General features: G+C 39.9%; 1 protein-coding gene across 1 annotated transcript in view; it reads right to left on the minus strand.

Moving 5' to 3' along the window:
• The window catches only part of LOC146514419 (matrix metalloproteinase-17-like), a 106,370-nt gene extending 80,367 nt beyond the window's left edge, over nt 1–26,003 (minus strand). The window contains exon 1 of the mRNA XM_085165583.1: nt 25,501–26,003. Coding sequence (XP_085021709.1) covers nt 25,501–25,641 — 141 coding nt within the window. The 5' untranslated portion in view covers nt 25,642–26,003. The remainder of the gene's footprint in view (nt 1–25,500) is intronic.
• Between the last annotated feature and the right edge of the window lie 319 nt (nt 26,004–26,322).

The following is a 26,322-nucleotide window of genomic DNA, read 5'->3' on the forward strand; positions in this document are numbered from 1 at the left end:
CAGAGAACTGAACCACACAGGCATAATTCTGAGGGTACGACGCGACACTGAGCACAGGAAAACACAGGGCTAATATACACAGGGTGGTAATCAGGGAATGGGCAACAGGAGGGAGACACAGCTGGGAGAAATTGGACTAACGAGACAGGGGAGCAGTAGAACTGAACACCACATGAGACATATTACCTGCTTTATTGTGAAGGTCTAAGAAACCACTAAACAAAGACGCAGACAGAATATAACACATGCAACTCAAACAATACATGCAACAACAAATCCTTAAACACGGATAAACAGAAACATGAAACTAATAATCATCATCATCACCACCACAAGCCCTACAAGAGAATAAGAAAACAATCAATAATGCAAAAACACACCAAAATAACTGAAACACACATTCATCATAAAACCCAACAAAGCACCAGAGAAACATAAAGAACAATCCATCATTCAAAAATAAACCAAGACATAAAAAACTCAAAATGCTGGGTCAATCCGACCCAGGACCGTGACACCAAAAACCGCCACAAGATGCCTGGAATATGAAACGTACTTTTTCCTGAATGAATTTCATTTTTGTACAACACAAGCGTGTGTATCACTTTTGATATCAGGGACACCAGACTGGGTTTGCCTGGTATTGGATTGGAAAGGAAATGTAAGGTATCACACATCTGTACCTGTGGACCAAGTTTGGTTTTCTCTACCTGCTTCTGATTAGGCATCGCTCACCTGCCTGCAACAACCTCCACTCCCCAATGGCCCCAGACAACCACCAAAAGGTAGAGTTTTTATAGGCTAGTTTAAAAAAAATACTTAAAATTATCCCCTTATAGGATTATGAAACTTACTTTCATCTGTAACCACATATGAGTAAATAGCAAACATCTTTAAAGTTGCTGTGGAAAAACACTTTAAAATGCACAGCAACTATGCAAGGCGGTAGCTTCCTCTTAGGGAGCAATTTGAGCTCCATTCTCCTGCACATGGACACTTCGACACACCACACACCAGCTTACAGCCACCTGCTTGCTAGCTGTAGGATTTTTCTATTGATGTTTGCCGTGTTAGTGGAAAGGGAAGAACCACACGCAGTGCAACTGTTCTTTTTTTTTTGTCTTTATTCCATATTGTGGGCAACAACAAAAAAAGAAAATCAATAAATAATGAATTAAAAGAGAAAGAATTCCCTGAACAAATGAAAGTAAAGCCAATGAAAAGCTGGGTCATTCTCGCCAGTGTTGCAGTGCTATAAACAGTAAAAATCCATCTTTTGGACTTATGTAAGATGTCACAGAGCAACTATCATAAAACTTTTCACAATCAAGTAATTTTGTTTCAAACAGCACCTGGGGCTAGAACTTTACCCTCTCTTTATTTTCTGTATGCTGAATTAAACACACATTTCGCTATATGAGCGCTGTAGCTGTGGTCTTAATGTAACATTTCAATAAATCTTTTGTTTGCAGAAAAGGTGAAGTTCATGTTTGCCTTCTTTAATATCATTCTGCGTTTGTTTTGAAGACCAGAGGGAACAAAACAACGTGCCCTTTTGAGAGGATATGCATTTCATTAACAGTAAAAAGTGCAGCGAAAAGATTAAACCATGAAATGCTTTGTGTGTCCAGACATCTATTTATGTCTGCATGATTTGTTCTTGCGTGGAGAACAGCTCTACAACAAGACACCGCATTACAAAGGTATCAGTCTTTCCACAGCTGTCATAGTCCTGTAGACTTCTTATGAATGCTGGACAAAATGATCCACCGAATGGCATATTTTATGTGAGCCCTGGAGGGGGATTCACACAGCGTGCATGCAGTAAAAATAATCAGCAGGCTAGGTTTTAAGATAAACAACTGATGGCTTTTGGAGCCAATTAGGACATGCCCCTGTAACTGGAGTTTTATTTTAACAGGCATAAGATTCAGTGGCTCCACTCAGGGAAAAAGCCCGCAATCCTTCTTTGAAGTTTCTCCCTCCGTGGGCGGTAATGTGGCATGGCACCCAGCCAAAGCCCACAGACAGAGGGATTGAATAACGCCGGCCCAGTGCCCCTGCTGTGGCATTCATCCAGTATGCCACAATAGGAAAGAAATATGTGCAGTCACACATATAGATATGCATATAAACAAGCACACACACACTTGATTGCTTGACAGACCTCCCCAACTGTCAACATGTGAAGCACTCAGCCAGAAATAATCTCAAACTTTTAAGTGTGGGTCTCAGAGTGTGTGAGTGGATGTCAGTCAGTCAAATTTTAATGTGTGACAGTTAAAATGACTGCTTTGTGCCTTCTTTTTTTAGTCCCGTTTATAGGTTTTATAGGCTCGTACAGCATACGGGAGACGGCATCTCTGTCGGCTCCAAGTTCAAATAAGCTGTAGGAATACATGTGAGTGTATTTATGGCTCTTGTATGTAATTTATAGGGCTGAGGGTTTAGCTACATGAGAACACATGCAGAGAGCTTGTGCCAACTGGTATTCATCACGCAGGCATCGACAGTAAATGAAATGTAGGTTCCTGTCGGCAAGGGAAATGATGGATTTTCCTTGCTCTTTAAACTCAAAATATTCAACATAAAAGCACCATGTGGAAAAAAAAGGGTTTTGGGATATGTTGCTAGAGGGAACCTTAAAAAATTAAATACCAGTTCAACGAATGCCAAGACAAAGAAGGTTCATGCTTGTTCCACACCAAATGTTCAACAGTGTTTCAGTCAAGACCACCATTGTCCAATGAAGATTGTCATTGTCTACGGTATTTATATTTGGCAGTATGTCTTTGTTTTGAAATCTTGTGTTGAGAATTAACCCTAAAGAAAAACTGACATCTGGAGTCCCAGAGGCTGTCAAACTATATCCGCCCTCGCCATTCGTTTACACTCATCGGCAGTGCGAAAAGAGGGAACCTGTTACTCGGGGTAGAACTGCTTCTCCATATGAGCTTGCCCTGGCTCACAGCCTGGAGAGGACACTCCAGCTTTGCCTCACAGCGTCAACACAATAAGGGAAGCAGCAGTTAACCCGTGATAATCCACTGTGCTCCAGAGGTGTAGCGCGTGGCACCAGGGGCTACTTCTGGAGGAATTCTTGGATCCCACTGGAAAGCTACCATCAGTCTCACGCTAGTGTTTTCATGCCACAGTCTGCCTTTCTCGTTGGGTCCATGGGAATGAAGTTAACGCTGACAAGCAGACTGCAATCATCGCAACAGGCTAGAAAGTAAAAAAGTGTCAGGTCTTTGTACAGGATGTTCTTCTCACAATGCTGCTCAGACTACACAGACTGTGTTGGTTTGGCCACGTACACTATGTGGAAAATGGCTGTATACCAAACAATGTTCTCTGTGCAAATACCCTCCAGCAAAAGCCTTTTTGCCCGCCTACAGCTGCACTACAAAGATGCTTGCAAGCATGATATGAAAGGTCTGAACATCAACACTAAAGCTACACACTGGAAACCATTTGCAGCAATGGGGTGACTAAATACCACAGAACTAGGCGGAACCTTACATAAACTTTTTTCAACTTCCTGGTAACTACCAATAAGAGCGAAGAGTATCGTTGATTGATATATGACCTGGTAGTAAATACTTTAGCAGCTCACCTCAGGACCTGAAGCCGGGAATGCCCACAAGTGACCAGTTGTCGGCTTCAAAGCGATGTGTGGTGAACACATTGCTTCCAATTACGATGCAGTTGAACAACTGGAAGCATGCAGCACTCAGCCATGGGACATAGCACAGTGTGCTCTAGAAACAATTCATGATGGGACAAGAGATGGTCCATAAACAATCGGGAGAAAAGAGAACCTGATGAAAGGCATGGTCTCGCAGAGACCACCCCCATAGCTGAGTTGCCTCTCCCTGAATCGGATTCATCACAGCCACAGCCTTTCCAGCCATGGCTTAATCAGGACTTTGGCAACAACTAGGAATGATGGCCAACAGCAAGTCTTATACTTCTTTAATGTAGCATTGCACATCTACAGTAGTCTAGAAAGTTATAAAGAGATTGGCCAAACTCACCACCAACTCATCACCACCAGCTTGTTTCAGCCCACTAGTCAGTATCCTTGTCTTACATCTATGGCCTATTGTTTAAGGGTGACAAGGACATTACTCGATGGCTGATTTAAAGTAAGCAGCCCACCTCTGTGCCTGTTGTTGTTGAACACCACTGAGAGAAATGTCTCATTGTTACTTGCATTCTGCTGATTTCGTTTGTGAATGCCTTAAGCAGGCACTACAAAAACAAGAACAACACATTCCTGATCTGTTAGATACACCGGGAGCAGGGGTGTTGCTGCTTTGTTTGGTTTGAGACGGCAGTTTTACTTTATATTTTCTTTTATGATTTAGAGAGCAAGCTGGAACTTTGTTAGACTGCATTTGGTTTTCTTTCTTTGAACTGGCAGCACCCACAGGCTCTGTCACGCTGAAGCTTTTGCTTCTTTTGTTTATAAGTTGCTTTTTCAACAATCAATTACTTAAGGTTAAATATTGCTTCCTTTTTTTCTTGGCTAAGCTGTGATGCATATGGAAGCCACAGTTGTCTGGTAGTCATGATACATGGTACAAAGTAATCTGGAACCTGAAATGTACAACTGCATAATAAAAGCAAAACAGCTCCTTATCTGTCAAAACAAGTCGAGCATTAAAGGCTTCAGACTTTTGTTGGTTCATTTTCATGCATGAAACTACTTCACCTTCCAGCTTACAGAAACTTTGAGAGTTAGAGTGCAGCATTATCAAAAAAGGTCACTTAAGAACTAAGAATTCAGTTTTTTATTCAGAAACCCCCCACAGCTCACAGCTGTGAAAAATACAACCAGCACCTCATGGTGATGAGCTGTTATTTTGACAACATTGAAAGGTTATCTGAGAAAAGAGAAGTATAACAAGGAGGGAAGACAACGTGGGATATTGCTGTGTGCATGTATGCGTATGCGTGCAGCACCTGTGGAAAAACATGAACTTTCAGGATACGTACTGTTTCATTAGAGAAGGAAAGGTGAGTTGCACTGTATTCATAGCGATAATACTGCGGAATAGAAATGACAGCCCCACTGTGAGTCAGCTGATACCTCCACCGCCAGACACTCAAACCCGCATAGCTGAGATCATATCAAAAAAAAAGCCCGACTTCAGTCCTGAAGAATGGATAGATGAATTGGACAAAATGAGGAGCAGACGGAGTTTTCTTGCTTTGCAATTTGACACAGCTGTAGCCTGGGAAATAGGGTCAAAGTTCACACTCCAGCAATACTTCTGGCATGGGAATAAAATGGGGTTCTGTGACACAGCCACACGTCCAGACTGACACCAGCAGCATTTCCATGCACGTCAGTGTTTGAACTAATTTATTTCATACCCCGGCTGTTACTGTTCTGTCTTCATTCCTAATGCATCTCTTTCTTCATGCTGGATCTAAAGGAGATGGCAGTCGTAGAGTTTTTTTCAACTCACGTCCCCGGGATGAAACCAGGGTGCTAGAAGGTAATAAGATACTTGTCTGACAGAGCACAGCCCAGCTGCAAAGCTAAGCTTGAAACTGCGTAGGCAAGAAATACAAGTGGAGCTTGTGTTGTGCTCATGACAGTCTGGTGGTCAAGGAAAAACATTGTATTTTTGGCCATAGAAAATAAAAAAACTGCTGTTATGACACATTTGTTTATTAACTTACCTGCTAGGGATATCACAATCCTGGGTATTTGACAGTGGGTACGCAATGAATTTCAGGTTCAGTACATAACTCAGTTTCATGTACTTTCAAATGAACTCTTATTTAAACACTGCAAGTGATATTAATGACAACCTACATGCATCATGATCACCTTATATGTGTTGCAAGATCTACTGTGCTGTGAAAAAGTATTTGGCCCATCTTCATTTCTTAGTTTTTTGTATATTTGCCACACTCATATGTTTTAGATCAACCCAATGTTCAAATCAGACAAATACAGTGTGGCTGAACTAAAAGAAAATATGCAAAGAAGAGAGGGTGAAAAGTCCTCCAAAGTGATGTGAAACTCTCATTGCCAGTAATCGATTGCAGTTCTTGCTGCCAAGGGTGGCACAACCAGTTATCAGGGTTAGAAGGCAATCTCTTTTTCACACAGAGCCAGGTCGGTTTGGATAACTATTTTTTTTTTCACTTAAAATGAGGTCCTCAATTAAAAACTGGATTTTATATTTACTCGGGTTAATCTTTGTCTAATATTAAAATTAGCTTCATGTTCAGAAACATTTTAAATGCAACAAATGTGCTAAAAACTAAGAAATCAGGAAGAGGACAAATGCTTGTTCACAGCACTGTAGGTAGGTTGGTCTAAACAAGATGTTAGCCTTTCTGCAACAGATCCAAGTTCCAGTTATTAACTTACCCATACTGTAGTAATTATTGCATTTATGATATGTTTGGACTTTGCTTTACATTTGTTAGGTGGGCTCGAGTGTGTGTGTGTGACAGAGTGTTTGCTGAGGTCAAAAAAATAAGGGAGCAATATGGTCATTTTGCACTCAATTTCTAAATAATCAAAAGCCTTTAAGCAATCAAAGCAGGTCTGCTTCGCGATCAGAAAGGATGGAGGTTTAGGGCATTTTCATATTGGCTTCATTTCTCAGGCCAAGAAACTAAGTCTATCTTACAGTCTATGACTGACAACAGCATATAAATTAACTAGCAACAGGCCACCATCACTGAGGCTCCCTGTGGTGATTAATGACATCTGCCCAGTGTTCGGGTTCAGTTGTGTGTAAACGTTAAATAAACCAGCGATCATATACCTATGTTGAGCACACCAGCCTTGATTAAAGACTGAAATCTTGGTCTTTCAGCTCCTTTTTTTTTCCAGAGAAGCTCAACACGTTATAAAAAGTGCAACATGTCGTATTGGCACTTTAATAATCAGTCATCCCTGCTGCTTCCTCTTGCTAAAGCTCCTATAATGAGTAAATAACTTAACAAAAAACAGCCAAAACTAAACCAAATAAACACCCGACCCACTGATAATGAACCAGAAGACATACTGTACATAATCGTGTACACTCACACTGTCATAACAAAACTGTCGGTTAAAAATCACCATCGGCAGAAATTCCTAATCTGCTTGATAAGTGCACAGAGGATAAAAAAGAAGTAAAGATTTAGACAGAGTCTGTGTTCTTGAAACAAAGATAAAGGAAGTTAGATAAAGAGGAGAGAAACCCCTATAGTCCTGGAATATAATAACTTTTTTATCATGCTAACAGAATCTGATAACATGACAAAATATGACTGAGACAGAAATCTAAGTAGTATAATTGTAGTTATGGAGCTAGAGGGTTTCTGTTTTCTGTGTCCAGCAGTACTTCAAAGAATAGACTTGCCATAAGCAAGCAAGGTAACAGAATATTTGGTAGGTTCATGCATTAATATGCAATAATGATTGCAATGCCCTAAAGCACGCACTGTTTGGAAAAATGAGCATACACAGGAATCACAGAATGCATAAAAGATGACCTTAGACACGGGGACATCACCAGCTGGTTGAACAGTCACCATTTTGAAGCCCTACTGAATCCTTAGCTATTGCCACAACACCAAAGGTAACAAACTAGTTGTTTTTTGGGATGACCCAAATCTGTCCCAACACTCTTAATGTAAAATGAAATTGCCAGATGAGCTTAACAGCCAATGATTTTGCCTTTTAGTGCAACCGAATGCTGCAGAAAACAAGACAGCACCCAAAAAACTCACAGATGTGTCATTTGAGGCCCTGATTTCCAATTTAAACTGATCATTAATGACTAGTCAGGCAAGTCACAAAGAGGCTAAAGACACTGAAAGTGTTGAACGTGTTTTTAGCTACTGTAAGGTTTTGCATTTTAACACTGGAGTCTAAGGGGACTCACTTCTTTTAGATATTTTATAAAAGGAATTTTTGGCTTCTTCTTTTTTCCATGTTAAATGTTAGTCAGAGTCCCACAACCTCCCCCACCCCTCAACAAAAAAATTCCCTGTGAAAAAAAAAGTGCTTAAACTAGAGAATAAATTAATAGTGAATTCAACTGCAACATCTATTGTTTGATAAATTTGATTTAAAGTCAGTTTGATTCAATAACTTGCTATACTGACCCTGCACTGACAGAGCTGCCTACAGTGGAAATTCATTTAAATCAACACATTTTGGCTAATATTGGCTAATATGTGCATGGGCCTTGAGGGTGATCGGCCTCTTCACAGACAATGCTCGTGAATATGCTAACATATGCTTACATCTGTAGTCTTGTCACTTCTATTGCCTGCTCAGTGCTTCTACAGGCTACTGTGAATTGCACTGAGTGCAGCTTCACTCTTCCTTCCATGTATTGGCTCTGAGTGTCAAATCAGCCTTGGATTACAGACAGGCTGTCAAATGAGAGGATTTGTTTTGCATCTCCAAGTCTGCTAAATGTCAGCATCTAAAATAAAATCAATGCAGAGCTGTAGCAGTCATTGCATTCTCAAATTTCTTTTAAATTTGTATGAAAAGATGAAGAACTATGAGAGTTTTTGTGTGTTTGCATTTAAATCAGTACGTGAATGTCTAAAGATTGCACTGATTCATTAATGTATCTTAGGCATGAGAAATGTCCACAGTTGTTCTTTCTACCAACTCTTCATTTCCATTGTTATCCTAAAGCACACCAAAGAGTTTGTTTTCAAGGCCGCCTGTGTTAGAAAGTCAGCATTTTTAACAACAGTGTCAATATAAAACAACAAAACCATATGCTGCTTTGACAGTTGCTCAAGGGGTACCCTGCTTGGCATCAAAAAATATTCCAGCTTCACCTGGAAATGTGTGCTACGCTGTGACGTGAATGGGAAGCGACAGAGGAGAGCATCACTGCACTCATCTGCCCCAACATCAGAAGGTTAATCGAATCAGCTACCCAGTATCACAGAGCAGATGTCCTGAGGTATCCACCAGATCTTAGCACTCATAGCGTCAAACATTGGTTAATAAAACATGAGCTTATATAAAATACAATCTGTCACCTCTCATCCAAAGAGCTGATGGGATGTACCAGATGTTTGACCTATAATTCAAGTCAACCGGTTCTTTTATGATGCTTTTCTACTCTTCTTCAGCACTCAAAGCTCTTGATACAACATGTCTCATTCACCCATTCATACAGGCTTTTTTTAAAAAAAAAAAATGTAACTAACATTCACACACTCCAATACAATACAGTACAACCTGGGGTCTAGTATCTTCCCCAAGAATACTTTGGCATTCAGACTGAAGGAGCCAGAAATCAAACCAACAACCTTCCGATTAGTAGAAGACCCACTCTATCTCAGGACCACTTTCATGGCAGGACTGTTACCCTGGAAGTGGTCCTGAGATTTGCTGACCCAGCCTGTTGTCATGTGACTCGTTAGGGCCCCAGTGACCACCTTGGTTGCCATCTTGACTGATGTGACCATAACGTCTCTCATGGTGACAGCGTGGGTGAACGGCTCTCAGGATGAACTCCACTGTGATAACCTCACTAGAGGTTCTGGTACTGCCCATCAGCATTCTGAGCTGAAGAAGGCTTTCGGATGAGAGATATAAACATCTTCATTAACATATAAAAAGTCCTGCTGCCTTGAGTTCAAGCACTTCAGACTGACTTGACCCTGATGACTGAGAACTTTGAAAGAATATGTGTAACATCCGTAATCTTTGTATGCAAAGACAAAAATTACACATCTCAACGCTTCATGCACTTCAAGCTTAAATGTTTCAGTGTTCATCACATAATTTTCTCCATTTCTTAACAGGGATTTTATTATGGAACCTTTGAAAGCATGCAATTTACTATTTGGTCAATATTTTCTGCAGAACTGCTTGTCAATAAAGTTATGCTATGGGTGTTCACTTAATTACCTGGCAAATATATTTTAGAGTGACTGCCTTCCTTACAAAATCCATTTTCAAAGCTTGTCACGCTGTACCTTGCCTCGGTGCTCTCTATATCGTATGGCTCTGTAGGTCATTGAAATGATTGGTTGATGTTAGCCATGCTAGATGCTGGTTCATCAAAGCCGCCACCAGTATGCATTTAGAAAAAGGACCTGGCCTTTTCCGAACAGTTTCCAAGAAGGACTTCCTGTGTACTCTGATCCTGCCTTGAGACTATTTGAATGGATCATTACTTTTCAATGGTCCCTTAAAATTTGTTGAGTTTTGCCATGTTCTTTATCTGAACAGATTTAATTGACAGATACTTCATTAAGATCAAGGAGTAATCCATTTATTTGCAGCTCTATCTTTCTCTTTTATTCTTTGCCCTTAAGCTGAATTTTGAGGAGTTCACAGATTTTAAAAACAAAACAGCCCAATCACGAAATTACTTGTTCTTTTATCGAGGATATGCAATTAGTTTTGTTGTGACTTAGGTAGAGGTTCACTGAGAAATAACACTTTTTATTTGTCTCTCATGGGCTGGAGAAAGAAATAAACATGGCAAATATCCAATTAGCCAACAAATAATTACTGAGCTAACAGGCACCTCCAGATACAATCTTGAATATAAAAGAACCTCTCCAAATTAATGTGGCTGCGCAGTGTGCTATGGACCTAAGTGAGTCTACTCTCTGTAAAAGAAGTCTGATTTGTATGCCTTAATGCTTGTTTTCCATCAAGCTTTTATTCATCTTCCAAGAATCACATTGGACACTGGGCAAACACTTTGTCTATCTGGCTTTAGTGCTTTTATCCCATTTTACTCAGATGAACAGACAAGATGCGAACATGGAGTCTGAGAACATACAATACTGAAAGTTAATTACAAAGCACACATCAAATGTTCCCTCAGAAACTTATTTTCTCCCATCTATTTTTTTTATATGAAGTAAACCATGAGACAGTGCTTCCAATCACTTCTTTGCCAATGCCAGAGATAAATATCAGCATGCCTTTTGATCCAGAAGCACTTTTTAAGCTTTCCCTTCCCCACACAAATAAGAATGCACATTTATTATAATTCTGCCAGTTTTGGACAGTGAACTCAGAATAGCTCTGTTGATGCTTTGAGGTTTCCTCCAGTTCAATTTGTGGGCCTGAAAATTAAACTTTAACTAGCAATCGGAGCAATACCAGATACCGCCATAATTACAAGGCCTTTGAATACCACTTGCAACCAAAAATGTGATCTGGTTCATGACTAAAAGGAGGCGGGATGCCTGCATTAAAATAGAAAAGCCACATGGATTTGATTTAGGGTTTTCTACAAGGAGAGCCTGAGAGGGAGCCAGCTTTCCTCTAACCCACAGTTAAACTAAACCATGAAGCCAGTGAAAGGCAGAGGGAGACGGTAGGATCATATTTAACTGAGGAAAACAGCAATTCCTGCTAAATTACTGACACAGTAGGCCCCATTACTTCTGTAAAGTCGGATATTTGGTTGTGTCAAAGCCAACTAAGACCAATTTGATTATTTTGAGCAAACTGCTTACAGCAGATACACAGAAATGATGGAAAGCTTAATGTGTAGCTAAACAACTTTAATTAAAAGATTTTTTTTTTAACAAGTACTTGCGTTAAATCAAAAACAAACTGGGCCTATATTGCATTTCAAATAATGAGGTTAGCGTTTGTACAAATAACCACTACGAGCCAAAATCTCAGGCTTCAGACTTCACTAAATGCGTGTTTTCAGTTTTTTTCTACTCTTGGGTCTAATGAATTTTTTCTTTGCGTTTACTGAATAAGAAAACACTTTAGATCCATAGAAGATACTTGGCATAGAATTTGTAGCCTTGATAACTTGTTTAAAGTTTTACTTAATTGTGCAAGCTGTTATTTTTTTATTATGAGTAAAAGCAGCTGTGGTTCTCTCCAAGTCATCTGACAAACAGGATGAAGTATATGAGACTGGACGGTGCTCTGTTTGACTCCACGGGGGGACTGTGCTGTCTCTATCCCTGCTGACCTTGTGCCCCTCAGACTTTCAGTATAACTGTGACTGTGTTCAGTATACCACTGACAGAAAAACAGAAATACTCTCGCCGAGTCTCTTGCTAAAATGCATTACAGCGATGGATGGTGGTCCGGGGGGAATCATCTGCTTCTGAATGTGAATAAGATGATCGAGGACGGCTACTTGACTTGATGACGTAGGGGAGGAGCACAGGTATTTGGAAAACCACTGGAATCTTTTGAAGCTGTGCTAAAGAGGAGGTCACTAAACAAACTGAATAATAGTTTTGTTTAGGGACCCCCCAGAAGGGACCCCTTAATAGACAGCAAATTAATTAATGGGCCCGGAAAAGGCCAGTATAGATGAGATGGGATTTTTCTTATTTTTCTCTCTCTTTTTTTTTGCAAAGCTACTCCAGTGTGTAGCTCAGTCCAGAACAAAGATACCAAGGTGGAGTCGGCATAATACGTCTGCCAATGTGGTTAAAGCAGTAAGATTAGTTCAGTGAATCACAACAGCCCTCTGAAGCCACAAGGATTGACATTTTGATTAATTTACAAGCAGAAGCAAGCAGTTTCAAAAGATCTGTGACAAAGTACTGAAAGATTACACATAACTATATGTTAATATCTACTATTATTATCAGTATTTTCAGCAATTTTAAGGTTTTGTTGCAGAGCATACGAGAACCAGAATATCAATCCTACTTGAAGAAAATCTTTTTGCCAAAGACCAAAAAATTCTGACTCAAATGAGCAACCAATGTTACTATATTAGAGAGACTGGGTTGACAGTTGCTGCAATAATTTTTATTTCAGTGCACCAATTGTTTGTTTTTTTCTTTTTCTATTGAGAATTCAAATTTGGATGGTTAAAATAAAAATAATCAATCATTTCGCTCATGAAGAAGTTACTGATTCAAATGAAAATTATCTTTGGCATCAATGCTGTTTTGTGTGACGATAAAAAGAAGTATGTTGCCATCACTACAGCGAGTCAGAATGTGGGCATAAACATTTTCTACATTTCATATCTGTTTAGGATGTCAAGTTAATTATTTACAACTTCACTAAGAGTTACAGTGTACGATTAGATGTACACTGCTCAGAAAAATTAAAGGAGTGCATTTTAATCAGAGTATAGCATCAAATCAATTAAACTTCCGGAATATTGATCTGGTCAGTTAAGCAGCAGAGGGGGTTTTATAATCAGTTACAACAGCTTTGGTGTTAATGAAATTAATAGCTGGTGCATTAGAGGGGCAACAATGAGACAATCTCCAGGTTTTACAGGTTGAGGCCATTGACATTTTTCCCTCCTCATCTTTTCTGTTTTTTGTACTAGCTTTGGTTTTGTCTAGGGTCAGTGTCACTACTGGCAGCATAAGGCAATACCTGGACCCTACAGAGCTTGCACAGGTAGTCCAACTCCTCCAGGACAACACATCAATATGTGCAATTGCCAGAAGCTTTGCTGTCTCTCACAGCACAGTCTTAGAAGCAAGCAGGAGATTCAAGGAGACATGCAGTTACTCTAGGAGAGCTGGACAGGGCTGTAGAAGGTCCTTAACCCATCAGCAGGTCCGATATCTGCTTCTTTGTGCAAGAAGGAACAGGATGAGCACTGCCAGAGCTACAAAATGACCTCCAGCAGGACATTGGTGTAAATTCTCTAACCAAACAATCAGAAACAAACTTTGTGAGATTGGCCTGAGGGCCCGATCTGCTCTCGTGGGCCTTTTGCTCGCTGCCTGCTTCTGTGTACCCGATTGGCATTTGCAATAGAATACCAGACCTGACAAGTCCATCACTGGCGCCCTGTGCTTTTCACAGATAACAGCAGCTTCACCCTGAACAGATGTGACAGACATGAAAGGGCCTGAAGAAACTGTGAAGAACATCATGCTCCCTGTTACATCGTTCAGCATGACCGGTTTGGTGATGGGTCAGTGATGGTCTGGGGAGAGATATCTGTAGAGGGAAGACCACCGATCTCTATAGGCTAGGCAATGACAAACTGACTGCCATTATTTAATGGCTGCCATTATTTAATGGCAGTCAGGGATGAAATCCTTGGATCTATTGTCAGACTCTACACAGGTGTAGTGAATTTTCAGTCAGTAATTTGAATGAATTAAAGATAGATTCATCCTACATGTCATCAAATTCTACCAGTCATGTAAAAAAGTTGACCTATAACAATGAAAGACAAACTGACAATTAATTCATTAAAACACAAAAGTATAAAGATAAGGAACAAAGAAGCACATCAGCTTTCAGCAAAAGCAAATAGCATATACACATGGTTAACAAAAAGTTGTTGTTATAACTTCTCCAAACTAAGAACCCAGCAGCTTTTGTCTGCACACATGGGCTCTTGCAGTTTCCAGTGGAGAAAAGGGTGAAAACAGATAAATTAAGAAAGAATAATGGAAGCTAGCATTATAACCAATGCCAGCGTGGTTTAATGTGATTGGTGTCTCGACATGCTGTGTGGAGGACAAATTATATGGACCTAAATCTAGGACTGTTGAGGCAGGAATGAACAAATGAAGGAGCACACATACAGTAACACAGCAAAGGACAAGACACAACTTAGACAAAATATACCCAAAATACCATACTCCCAGTCACATTGACGTGCATATAGCACCAACAAAATGTTATGACACTCATGTAGACAGCTGGATTGATGAAAATAAACATGTCTATTATTTTAGACATGTGACATAAATACCTTCTGTATGAAACACATTCTGCTACTGATTAAAAACAAACAAAAACATCCTAATCAATCCTCAGGTCTAGAATTTCTTTACACTCCATAAACACAGACAATGGAATACGTGGTTGAAATTGCAAGCTTTATTTTACAACTCCAATATTTTAGTCTCTTCATAAATCAACATAAGTATCGCCTGCAGTAAATCAAGTTGTGAACACATGCTGCCAAACCTTATCAGGAAATCAATGTTATCATTGTCTGGAAACATGCCATGGAGAAGTCTTACAGCTGCTACACATCAGTCCCACACCACCATGCTACAGTGGCAGCCAATGAGGTGTCGGAGCTCTTGAGACCATTTCTGAATTGATTTCTGAGGAAATAATGAACTCCCCAATAATGCTGACAGTCTTCTCAGAAACTTGCATGTCTCCAGAGAACTTTTACTCTTATCACGGCTGAGGTGACAGATTGGATAGGAGTGGATTGAAGGACTGGTTTCCGTCTTACTGAGAAGCTTAAATTACAAGCTGACTGTCAATCTTTATGGAGAAATATGTTCTCTCCAACATTAAAATCTTCTCCCATGTCATTGTTCCTGAAATAATCTGCTGCCCTCAATATAAGCCCCATGATACCTTTCTACAGACGGCAGGTCACACTTGATGAAATGGGACAGCACTGCTAAAAGTATCCTAATGATTCAGGGTGAGAGACTAATAACAGGTTTACAGGGAAACTAGCATCCAGTTATTTTTGTGTGGTCTAACATTTCAGGACTCCTCATCACTCACTAAGGTAAATTTTTAGAAATACATATCGATACGCTGTCCAGACAGTCACTACTTGTAAATTTTGCTTGCTGATAAATCATATTCTGTGTGGGCAGAATGCTCATTTGGGATACGTCTTATTTTCTTGACCTGTCTCTATTAGTTAGTGCAGCAATCCTTGACTGTCACAGCTTCCCATTTTCTCTTTGAGCGCCTTCTATCCCTGGACTTCTTGGAGTAATAAGACAAACCAAGATGTGCTGGCAAAAAGCTCAAAAGAAAGTGTTCTATTTGAAACGGGGTACACTCAAGTAGAAAGTGAAAGGTACTGAAGTGTAAGTACAGAAAACTTGATGGTACTTTTTCCCCCCAGCATGGAAGCTGAAAAATAATAATAATAAAAAAAAAGCCATCTAGTCCATCAAAATTTTGGGTTATTGCCTCAAAATGTCTATGTGCTCACTCAAACTTCTGAGTAAGCTGAAACTTTTGGATAATAACCAAAAAGTTTGACTTATGGATGGCAATTTTTTTTCAGTGACAGAAACAAATTTCAGCAGTTGGCAGCATGTGTATCGAGTAGGGTCTTCAATAAATTATTACTCATATTCTAATTATTAGTAACTATTATTGGATTAGACACTCATTTGCAAAAGCTGACACACAACTTCACACAGCACTGCTGCATGCAGACAGCTCCTCCTGTCACTAGCACCTAAACAAACCTATCTTTATGAGAAATTTTGCAGGTCAGTAAAGCTTCAGTTTAAAAATACTAAAGTTATCATAAATATTAACTTAGTCAGTGGACATGTTATCTTTGGCATCAATGCTGTTTTGTTAGCCATTTTATCAAGGTTAACATTTAGGACCCATTATACCTGTTGTCCAGTGCCTCATGAACGTCACCGTACAACAAAGCTGAATTGAAATCGATGTCACCACTCCTGTGCGTTGGGCAGCTCTTAATTTTTGTAACCTCGTGTGGTGTGCTCCTGCCACAGCAGCTGCAGTTTTTATTGCTTTTTTAATGCTATATCGGTACAGAAGTTCAGAGATGTGTAGATTATACTGCAGGAGCTGTTGGAACAGTTTGAAAAGATGGAATATTGTGGAAAAAAACTTTGGAAAAAAAACTGCAGGTATTCTGCTTCTGGTTTTGAATTATTTCACCATTGCTGATATGGAAGCATGAGTGCCAAGACCCATTTTTCAAGTGAATACTGAAGGGGATATCCACTCTGTAATGGTGAACATAAATGTATGTGGCTGATGATGTCACCAGGAGGGTGTGGAGAAAACAATATGGAGACAGTAAAAAGTGTAATAGTCCTCCTAAAGTCCCTGATTGAAGCTGAGAAAACTGCTAGCAACCAGACAGAAATTGTGACAGTCTACCTTAAATATTTGATCAGCGATGAAACCAAGTCACCAGAAAAACAGGAAATAGATATGGCTGCAGCTGAATGCTTTTGCACAGAACAGTATTGTTATAATTTTTATTTAAAAACAATTATGCCTCTTCATTTGATCACTTTCTTCACGTGGTATCAAAAATAGTATCAAATGGTATCCAGCATTTTCTTAAGTTGGTTAGGTGGTGCTACAGGTGGTGGCCAGGCTGCTTGTTTGAGAAACCCAATTATACCCTATAGAACAAAAACTGAATTATTAAAAATACCATTTGCATCTTGGGCTCAGAAGCAGAATCTCTGCTGCTGGTCAGAGGATTAGCACCATTTGAAGAAAATTGGTTGGGATTCAACCAGCAGAGAATGAGTGGAGTGGATATTGTTGCATAAGTATTCTGGATGTTTCCTGAGTCATGCTTATAGGTTAAGAACACAAGCTGCAAATTGATCGCCTATTAACATACTATAACAGCTACATGTTCTTCCCAGAGACCACGTATTTGTTAACCATGGAAAAGGCCACAAAAAAGGTTTTTAAGTCAATCAGAAATGTCACTAAAAATAGAAGAATAAGAATTTTTGGTTATAATAACCCCCCCCCCCCCACCCCCGCCCCAAGGAAAAAAAACAACAACAACAACAAAACAAAAACAAAAAAATATATACGTAGCCTCACTTTTTAAAGCCCATCTTCTCTCTCATTCCTAAAAAACAATACATTTGTTTTTGCTTCTTGTCATTGCTCCTGGATGCAATTTCAAGACTTGATTAAATTATTTAAATTTTAGCAGGGAAGGATAGTAAGTGAAAAAGAGTGTGGGAGCAGAAGGGGAGCACCTACCGCTCCAGAGGAATTGATGCCAGATGGTGTTCTCATTTAAGAAATTACGTAGCAAAATGAAGCTGAGAAATGGACTTGGCAGAGTGTGGTTGTCCTTCTAGGCACATGGACACACACACAAGTGCGGTCTCAAGGTTTTAAGATCATTATTCAAATGTGTAATGGTAGTGTTTTTTCATGAATAAAATTCCACAGGTGGCTGAATATACAGTAATTTAGGTAATTTATCAGCTGCTAATCTGGCCAGCTCAGGCTCGCTTATCCAAAGGGAAGAAATGTGCGTTCAGATGGATAGTTCCTTTGGGAAGCTTGCAGTTATGTTTCAGTGGAGAAAATACACCTCAGAAGGAAGATTATATGATGAGCAAGAAACATATACCATATTATATTTTACTTGTTATGACTACTTTCCCTCAAGTGCTGAAATAGCAAATAGGAGCTATGCAGTGATATATCAACCTAGATAAGCGTAGCTATAAAATGAACACTTCTCATCGCTGCTGTGTGGGGTGTTTCTAAAGGACTCAGTATTTGGTTGTTAGAGTCACAGGATTCAAAGGTTTATTTTCTGGTTAGGTGAGTGTTTCCTTGGAAATCTTGAGTGACTGAGTACTTTATATCAAACACATACACACTCATGGACCTCTTTATTAGGTATATGGGGGCGATTGTGGCTCAAGAGTTGGGAGTTCACCTTGTAATCGGAAGGTTGCCGGTTCGAGCCCTGGCTTGGACAGTCTCGGTTGTTGTGTCCTTGGGCAAGACACTTCACCCGTTGCCTACTGGTGGTGGTCAGAGGGCCCGGTGGCGCCAGTGTCCGGCAGCCTCGCCTCTGTCAGTGCGCCCCAGGGCAGCTGTGGCTACAATGTAGCTTGCCATCACCAGTGTGTGAATGTGTGTGTGAATGTGTGGATGACTGAATGTAGTGTAAAGCGCTTTGGGGTTCATAGGGACTAAGTAAAGCGCTATACAAATACAGGTTATATATCCTATGAATATTGTGTAGAACTGCCTTTTACCCTCAGACCTGCTTTTATCCTTTGTGTCATGGATTCAACAAGGTTCTGGAAACATGATGGTCCACATTGACATGATGCATCACACAGTTGGTGGAAATCTGTCAGCTTCACATGCATGTTGTGAATCTCCCGGTCCATCAGATCACAAAGGTCCTCTAATGGATTGATATCGGGTGACTGTGGAGGTCATATCATAAGTTTAACCTTATTTGAGCTTTGTGATATCCAAGCAGCCATCATAAGATGGATACATTGTCGTCATGGAGGGATGGACATCATCAGCAACGATACTGTGGTGTTTAAATTATGTTCAGTTGGTATAAAAGGGGCCAAAGAGTGCCAAGAAAATATCCCCCATACTGTTACACCACCGTCATCTGAACTAAACTATTGATACGAGGCAGAATAGATCCATGTTTTCATGTTGTTTACAACAAATAATGGTGTGATTTGAAATCTCAGCATCCTGCTCTTAAAAGACAGGAGTGGAACCCCAGAGTTGTCTACTGTTTATTTTGGCATCAAAGAAGAGCACTTATTTTCTCTTCTTTGGACAATCAGCAGTAACTGAAATACTCATACCAGCCTTTCTGGCAACATCAACCATGCCAGTTCAATCACTTAAAATCACCTTTCTTCTCCATTCTACACTGGGTTTTTTTTTTTGTTTTTTGTTTTTTGTTTTTTACACACTGGGTTTTAACAAGAGCAGGGTGCCTTGATCGTGTCTACATCCCTAAATGCACTGAGTTGCTGCCATGTGATTGGCTTATTAGATATATGAGTTAATGAGCACTTAAATAGTTGTGTCTAATAAAGTGGCAGGTGAGTGTACACAGTGGCAGGCTAAGCATGACCTCCCTCAGCAGGATAAGAACCTCAATGTGTATACCACTCAGGAAAAGCATCCACACCATTATTGATGGGATAGATGACTGAACACATATCAGGTGAGTCTGTCAGTAATTGTTCTTTGGGGACAGTTTTTGTGTTTGAGTTTGTTAGGCATTATTTTGGCTAATTTGGTGGTTTTACTGCTTGGAAATTACACTGTTTGAATATTTAACTTAGAAGGTGCAAATTGTTAACAGTTCAGTTATACTTTCTATATCCGGGAATTTATTGGAGTCAGTTCAAGTGTCCCAGTGACTGGGATCATCATATGACGGTGAGCACGAGGGACACTGGATGCCTGCATGCCTGCTTAATTTTTTGTGATCGTGCCAAATTGTATGGAGAGAATTTACATTACAATCCACAAACTTTGGATGCTCCCTAGACAGCTGACTTAAGGCAGATGTCAAAATAAAACAGGAATGACTACAACTGCTACTCAGCCGTCGTGTCTCCCCAACTCTCCTGTTTCTGCAATGGAGTATAATTTAGGCTTTAAAGCCGAAAGCTTTACACAGACCCTGATGAAAATTCTTATCAAGCAAAGCTAGCATATGTAGCACCATAAAGACCTGGAATTGTATGGTTCATAATGAGTACTGTTCACTTTTTCTATACATTTCTGACCTAACAAGTGCCACAAAGTACAGGTTGCACTGCGTATATGGAACACCCCACCACACAATTATCAACAGTCGCCAGATGGAAAATATTTACATATGGCCCAACATGGCCCCATCTTATAACCTACAAGACCCCAAGGGCCCATTGCGAGGATCCCATTGTATGCCAAGCACCACGTGGACTGCCCCCAGATGTCCTGTGTCTTGTAAGAACAGTTCTAGGCAGGTGGTTTTAATGTTGTGGCTCATTGGTTTGTATCCACTGTGGAAAGAGAATCATGTCTACAATCATCTGATAATATCTGTAGTTTACAGTCCTTCCAGTGAATAATGTCCTCTGTGTGTACTCTGGCTCCCCAGTGACAACAAATCAGTCACTGGGCAACTAATACTCATCTCAGCTGTCTGCACTGATAAGCACTCTCTGTCTTTCATGATGAACCTAGGAAATGAAGTAAGGTTATACTGTTTACATTTACTATTTTGTGTGAGATCAAATGTGAGAATTGTCTCTTTTTTGACAATGAATAAAGCCGGAAAACTTTAATCTTCCAAAAAGTCTAAATCACATTCTTCTACTTTATCAAGTATAAGGTGCTATAAAGTCGTAATTCACACATGCTTTTGCCTCTAACAGGGCTTTGCAGGATTAAAAATCATCTTCTGGCTTCCAGCTTCAGCTAGAAGCTTTCACATATGGTAATTTTCATAATGATATGATCACTTACTTTACTGGGAAAATTAAACTATGAACTTAAAATTTGCTATCTAGCTCAGATCCCTAGAGTAGGAGGGTGTCACGTAAGGCCTCTGAAAAAAAGAACTGCGGGATGACACCTTTTCCCTGGAGCGTCAGGAGTTTCCCCAAAGACATCTTATTTATGTCGCCTCTCTGGAATACATACTTTTTCTTCTGTCCTCAAACTATTTCTTAGTACCAAAAAAGAAAAAAGAAATATGTGATCTGTCTCAGACTTGCAGGCAAAGATCCTTGGTCAAGAGGGGTTCAAAAATATAAACTTGAAAGGCACTTTCATGTCTTTGTGGTTTTTTGGGCAGAGAAATTTTTTACATTTTGCTTTTTGAGGTTGGCCATCACATTCCTTTTCAGGTACTCCCATTTTCAAAGTAAGAAATATGCTTTGGTCCAGGGGAATGCATGTTTTCCTTAAACTAGACAATTCACATCTCAATACAACTAATAGGCTACGCCATACCCTTAGAAAACTCCAACTGAAGTATGCATATTTTGAAGAAACAACACTTATTTTCACAGATCACGATGCAAACATTTTGCAAAAGTTGTTTAAAGTGTCTATAGATGTTTTTTTCCACAATGAAGAGAAGAAACTACAAAGACGCTGCTCTCACCACTATAAAAACTGTCACTGTGATCTAACAAATTTTAGTACAGCCTACATGAAAAAGCCAAGAAATGACTTCAATCGACATCAGCAAGTCTGCATATGTGATCAGAGTTAATTAAACAGACTAAATTGAAACAAACAAACAAAAACAAAGCAGAACTGCTTTGAAAATGGACTTAACTCGGTAGCAGTTGTCTTGGTTTTTTTTTTACCATCTGCGAGACTGGGTTTCTATTGCCAAAACACTGAGGACTACAAAGGTTGGACATATATAAATAAACATATATAAACAAAATATTTTAATCCCAATCAAGACTTTAGCAGATGCTATAGGTATAAACTTCATCAGTCTATTTTCTCAACCACTATCTGGAGCCTATTCCAGATAAAATTTGGCAACAGTTGAGATACACCACTGGACTGCCAAGACATCACAAGACTAACACAGGGAGACAGGTATCTACTCCCACATCCACAAGAGTCATGTGAAAAATAAGGTTTTCGCAGAACTGTAAGTACACCCTTACTGTCTCCACAGGAATTAAGAGGGTAAGTAGAGGCAAGTGCTGCTAATCAAATGCACTTCATTAACTGATAATTAGCAAGTATGACCATCTCTATAAATACAGAAGTTTTGGCAGTTTGCTGGGCTGGAGCATTCAATTGTGTGCTAACACAATGCCAAGGAGGAAAGACATCAGCAATTATCTCAGTGAAGCAATTGTTGCTGCCCATCAGTCGGGGAAGGGTTATAAGGCCAATTGCAAACAATTTGAAGTCCATCATCCGACAGTGAGAAAGATAATTCACAAGGGGAAAACATTTAAGAGTGTTGCCAGGCTTTCCAGGAGTGGACATCCTAGCAAAAACATACTGCCAAGAAATGTTCAGGAAAATTGCAAATAACTCAAAGGTACATCTCTGACTCTATAGGCCTCACTTAGCATATTAAATGTTAAGGTTCATGACAGTACAAATAGAAAAAGACAGAACAAACATGGCTCATTTGAGAGGGTTGCCAGAAGAAAAGCCTGCCCTGTTCTGGCAACACAACTTAGGTTTGCAAATTTGTATCTGAACAAACCACAAGACTTCTGGATCAATGTTCTTCGCACAGCTGAGATGTTTGGCAATAATGCACAGCACCATGTCTGGAGAAAACCTAACACAGAATTTAAAGACGAACACCTCATACCAACTGTCAAGTAGAGACATGGAGGGGTGATGATTTGGCCTTGTTTTGCAGGCACAGGACCTAGGCACCTTGCAGTCATTGAGTGGGCAATGAAGTCTCTGTATACCAAAGCGTTCTAGAGTCAGTTTGGGGCAAGCTTTAACTGACAGACAGATGTCCTCACATTTGAGTCAAGCAACAGGAATATGTTCCCCCCCCACACACCACCAAATCAGGACCGAATGGCTGGAAAAGAAAATAATCAAGGTGTTGTAATGAAACAGTCAAAGTCAAGACCTCAACCTGACTGAAATGCCGTGGCAGGACGGAGAGAGGTCCTCTCTTGAGTTGTTGCCGTAAATGAATGCCAGAAAAACCTCACGAACTGAAGTAAAACTGTAAAGAAGAGTGGGCCAAAGTTTCCCCTCGATGATGTGAATAATAAAGTCATATAGGAAAAGATTATTTCAAGTTATAGCTGCTAAAGGTGGCTATTGACTATTGAATGATTTTCACAGGACTGCAGAACGTCCTATGAAAACTTTTTCACATGACTGCAATTAAAAGTCAAGACTTTACCTGGCGGATAACCAAAACAAGGTTTCCTCAACACATCGAGCTGGAAACTATTCAAACAAGAAAGAAACGGTCATTCCATTAAACTAATTGCTTCAGGTTTACCAAGCAGCATGTTTTTTGCAGTGTCACCCTTCCGTTAATGGCAGAGAAAGCTGGGCAAAGCATCCCAACTATTACATCAAAAAGCTAAGCCCTTCAGTCTACAGGCTGCACAGAGGCTGAGTGTTTCACACACAGCTCTATCTAGAAATGCAGGAAAAACTCCACCTTGAGCATTTCTTTCTGTGCCGCAGTAAATGGAGGAAAATTGCTGCTGTTACTACAGCTTTTCATCTGGTGACACTGGACTGTTTGTTGTGTCACAGTTCATGCAATTCTAAAGAAAGGGCTGGAAGAGGTCCCGAAAAGCACATTGCTTTTATTTTTCCTATTCTTTAATGAATAACAATTAAAAAAAGGAGGATAGCATTGTGCAAAAAAAAAAATAACAGAGGACAGAGAGATATTGGTATCAAGAGGAAAACATCTGATATGATGATTTTTGCTGTTATGTATCATTTCATTACTTTCATTACTCATAGGAATGCAGCAAGGAAAAAGTGTGTATATGTCCTACTTAAACACTTATATGTCATATGTGGGCACATTGAGCTTAAAAAAAGGCTCTGAGCTACAGATCTGTGGCTAGTTTTTAACCTACATATCTTGAATTTTCGTATTCAGATTGTCTTTCTGTTGCTCGTACGTGCCAACAATTACGGCCTGCATATCATCTCGATAAGATCGTCTGCCGTGCCAGATGTGTCAGAACAGAGTATCAAAAACTGAATGACGCAGCGATCAGAAGGTAACACATGAATAAAAAAAAAATCTAAACTTATCTCTTCTCTTGTTCATGTCTTTAAGCAAAAACATAATCCCATGTGTAGGGATTTTTGTGTGTTTTTCTTTTTTTTAGATAGAGAGAGAAGAGTTTAAGGGCTGAAAGAAAGTGAGACAGGAAGACTGAAGTTGGGATGAGCCGCAAAACAAAAAAATAAAATAAAAAGGAAAGAAAGAATGAAAGAAGTTGCTCTGAGGAGTGGAATATGGAGAAAAATGCATCTTCAGCGGGGACTACTTTAGGAAGATGATAATCAGCTTTTACAAACTTTTTTTTTTAAGTAAATGGTGCATACTGTAATTTTATGCCTGGTGTCATTATAGTGGCTATAAACACACAGTATGAGCTTGCAAACATAAGGTCTCTTTTCTTTCTTAACAGCAGTCTTAAGTAAATGCCATTCATGCTGTTGTTCTGTAGTAGTAGTGATGATGACATACAGCATTAGGCCAGTTACCACTTTACAGGCAGTGTATATTTCAAGATGCATCACCAATACCAAACACACACACCTAAATATAATGTAACAGAATCATTAATGATTAGTTTACTCTGCTCTTGCTCCAATCCCATGAAGGCTCACTGAAGCTTATTATTAAAGGTCTTAAATTTATTCTCATAAGTAGTCACAGCTCTGATCGATTTGTTTGTATCCTCCACCAATGGTGCTGTCTATTTAAGAGATTGCATTTAGTTCAAGTCTACTGAGCCACGCCAGACTACAGTATTGGATCATCTATTTTAAACACAGCAATCCTCTGGACTCTTTCAAAGGCGTTACTGGGAGGGGAGGGAAAAAAAGCATTAATAAATTATGCTTTGTGGATTGTCGTTCACTATAAGCTGGAAGAGGTCGATACAACATCGAAGCAACCCCCTGCACAGACATGTATTTATCACAACTTCATTCTTTTAATGAAGCGGTTCCTCCTCGGGAGAAAAAAAATCCTATACAGCCTTTTTTTTTAATTTATTTTTAATCAAGCAGTGTGCTACTGCCACTGTGCCTTGTGGAGTGGACTGCAGAGCGCAGTTAAAATTCAGAGCAAGTATTTAGAGAGGCCAGCACTTGCTCTTCGCTGGACGTTCAAGAGTAGCCCAAGTTAAAAAAAAAAAAAAGGGGGGGGGGGGGTGTTGGGGTCTTCCAGCCCTCTCACACACGAAAGCTAAAAAAAAAAACAGAACACACCACTTCATATTCCCTGCACCATGCAGAAAAACTTCCGAGCCCGGTTCTCTGTAAGTAGCTAGAAAATGTTCAAAACTTACCACCCCCATGTCCAGCTGCTCGGTAGTCAGAGAGGGAGCCGCTCCTGACAGACGAAAGGAGCACAGTATCGGCACCAGGAGCAGCAGCAGCATCTCTGGAGAAATATTCCTCATCCACTTGTGAAGAACCTGATGCACCATGATGCCCTGTGACAGGCTGATCCTGCAGGGCTCACATGGATTCCGACAGCCGCATCCACGGGATAAATCACACACTGACACTCTAAAATGTGCCCGGATAAAAGTCTACCTCACTGTTGAGCGCAAACACATAAAACACATTAAAATGGGCGCAGGAACAGTTGAGAGCATCAGAGCAGTTTGTGTCTTGCTGTGTTACTAACACCCGGGGCATCAAAAATGAGAGACGCTGACTGATCTCCTCTTATCTCAAGTCCATCAGAGGTGAAGCGAGAAGCGCGAGCTCCCCGTTCGATGGTTGGGTCTCGCGCACTGAAGCAGCTGCCAGCTGCGTGCGTCTGCCTCAAGGAGACTCGAGCGGTCTCAAGACGGACGCAACAACCCATTGAACTTCCGTGAAAGTATCAAAATAAAAGTCCCACGGCTTCGTAAAGCCTTGTAAAGTAAAAGTCTATCGAGGGAATTATAAATACAAGCGTAATTTTACTGCACGCATTCTCCAAATCTAAAAGTACAAAATATACGTAAAACACAAGCGACAAAAAAGGAGGTGGGATGCAAGGTAATATTATCTTTGTTTACTTGTTTACAGTTACACAAAGTTCACAGACAGATTTAACATGTTGTTTTTATGACGTAATAGCACTATTAATTTATTCAATGACATCTATGAAAAGAATC

The sequence above is a fragment of the Neolamprologus multifasciatus genome, chromosome 7, assembly GCF_963576455.1.
Source record: "Neolamprologus multifasciatus chromosome 7, fNeoMul1.2, whole genome shotgun sequence".
In the NCBI taxonomy this organism is placed as follows: domain Eukaryota; kingdom Metazoa; phylum Chordata; class Actinopteri; order Cichliformes; family Cichlidae; genus Neolamprologus; species Neolamprologus multifasciatus.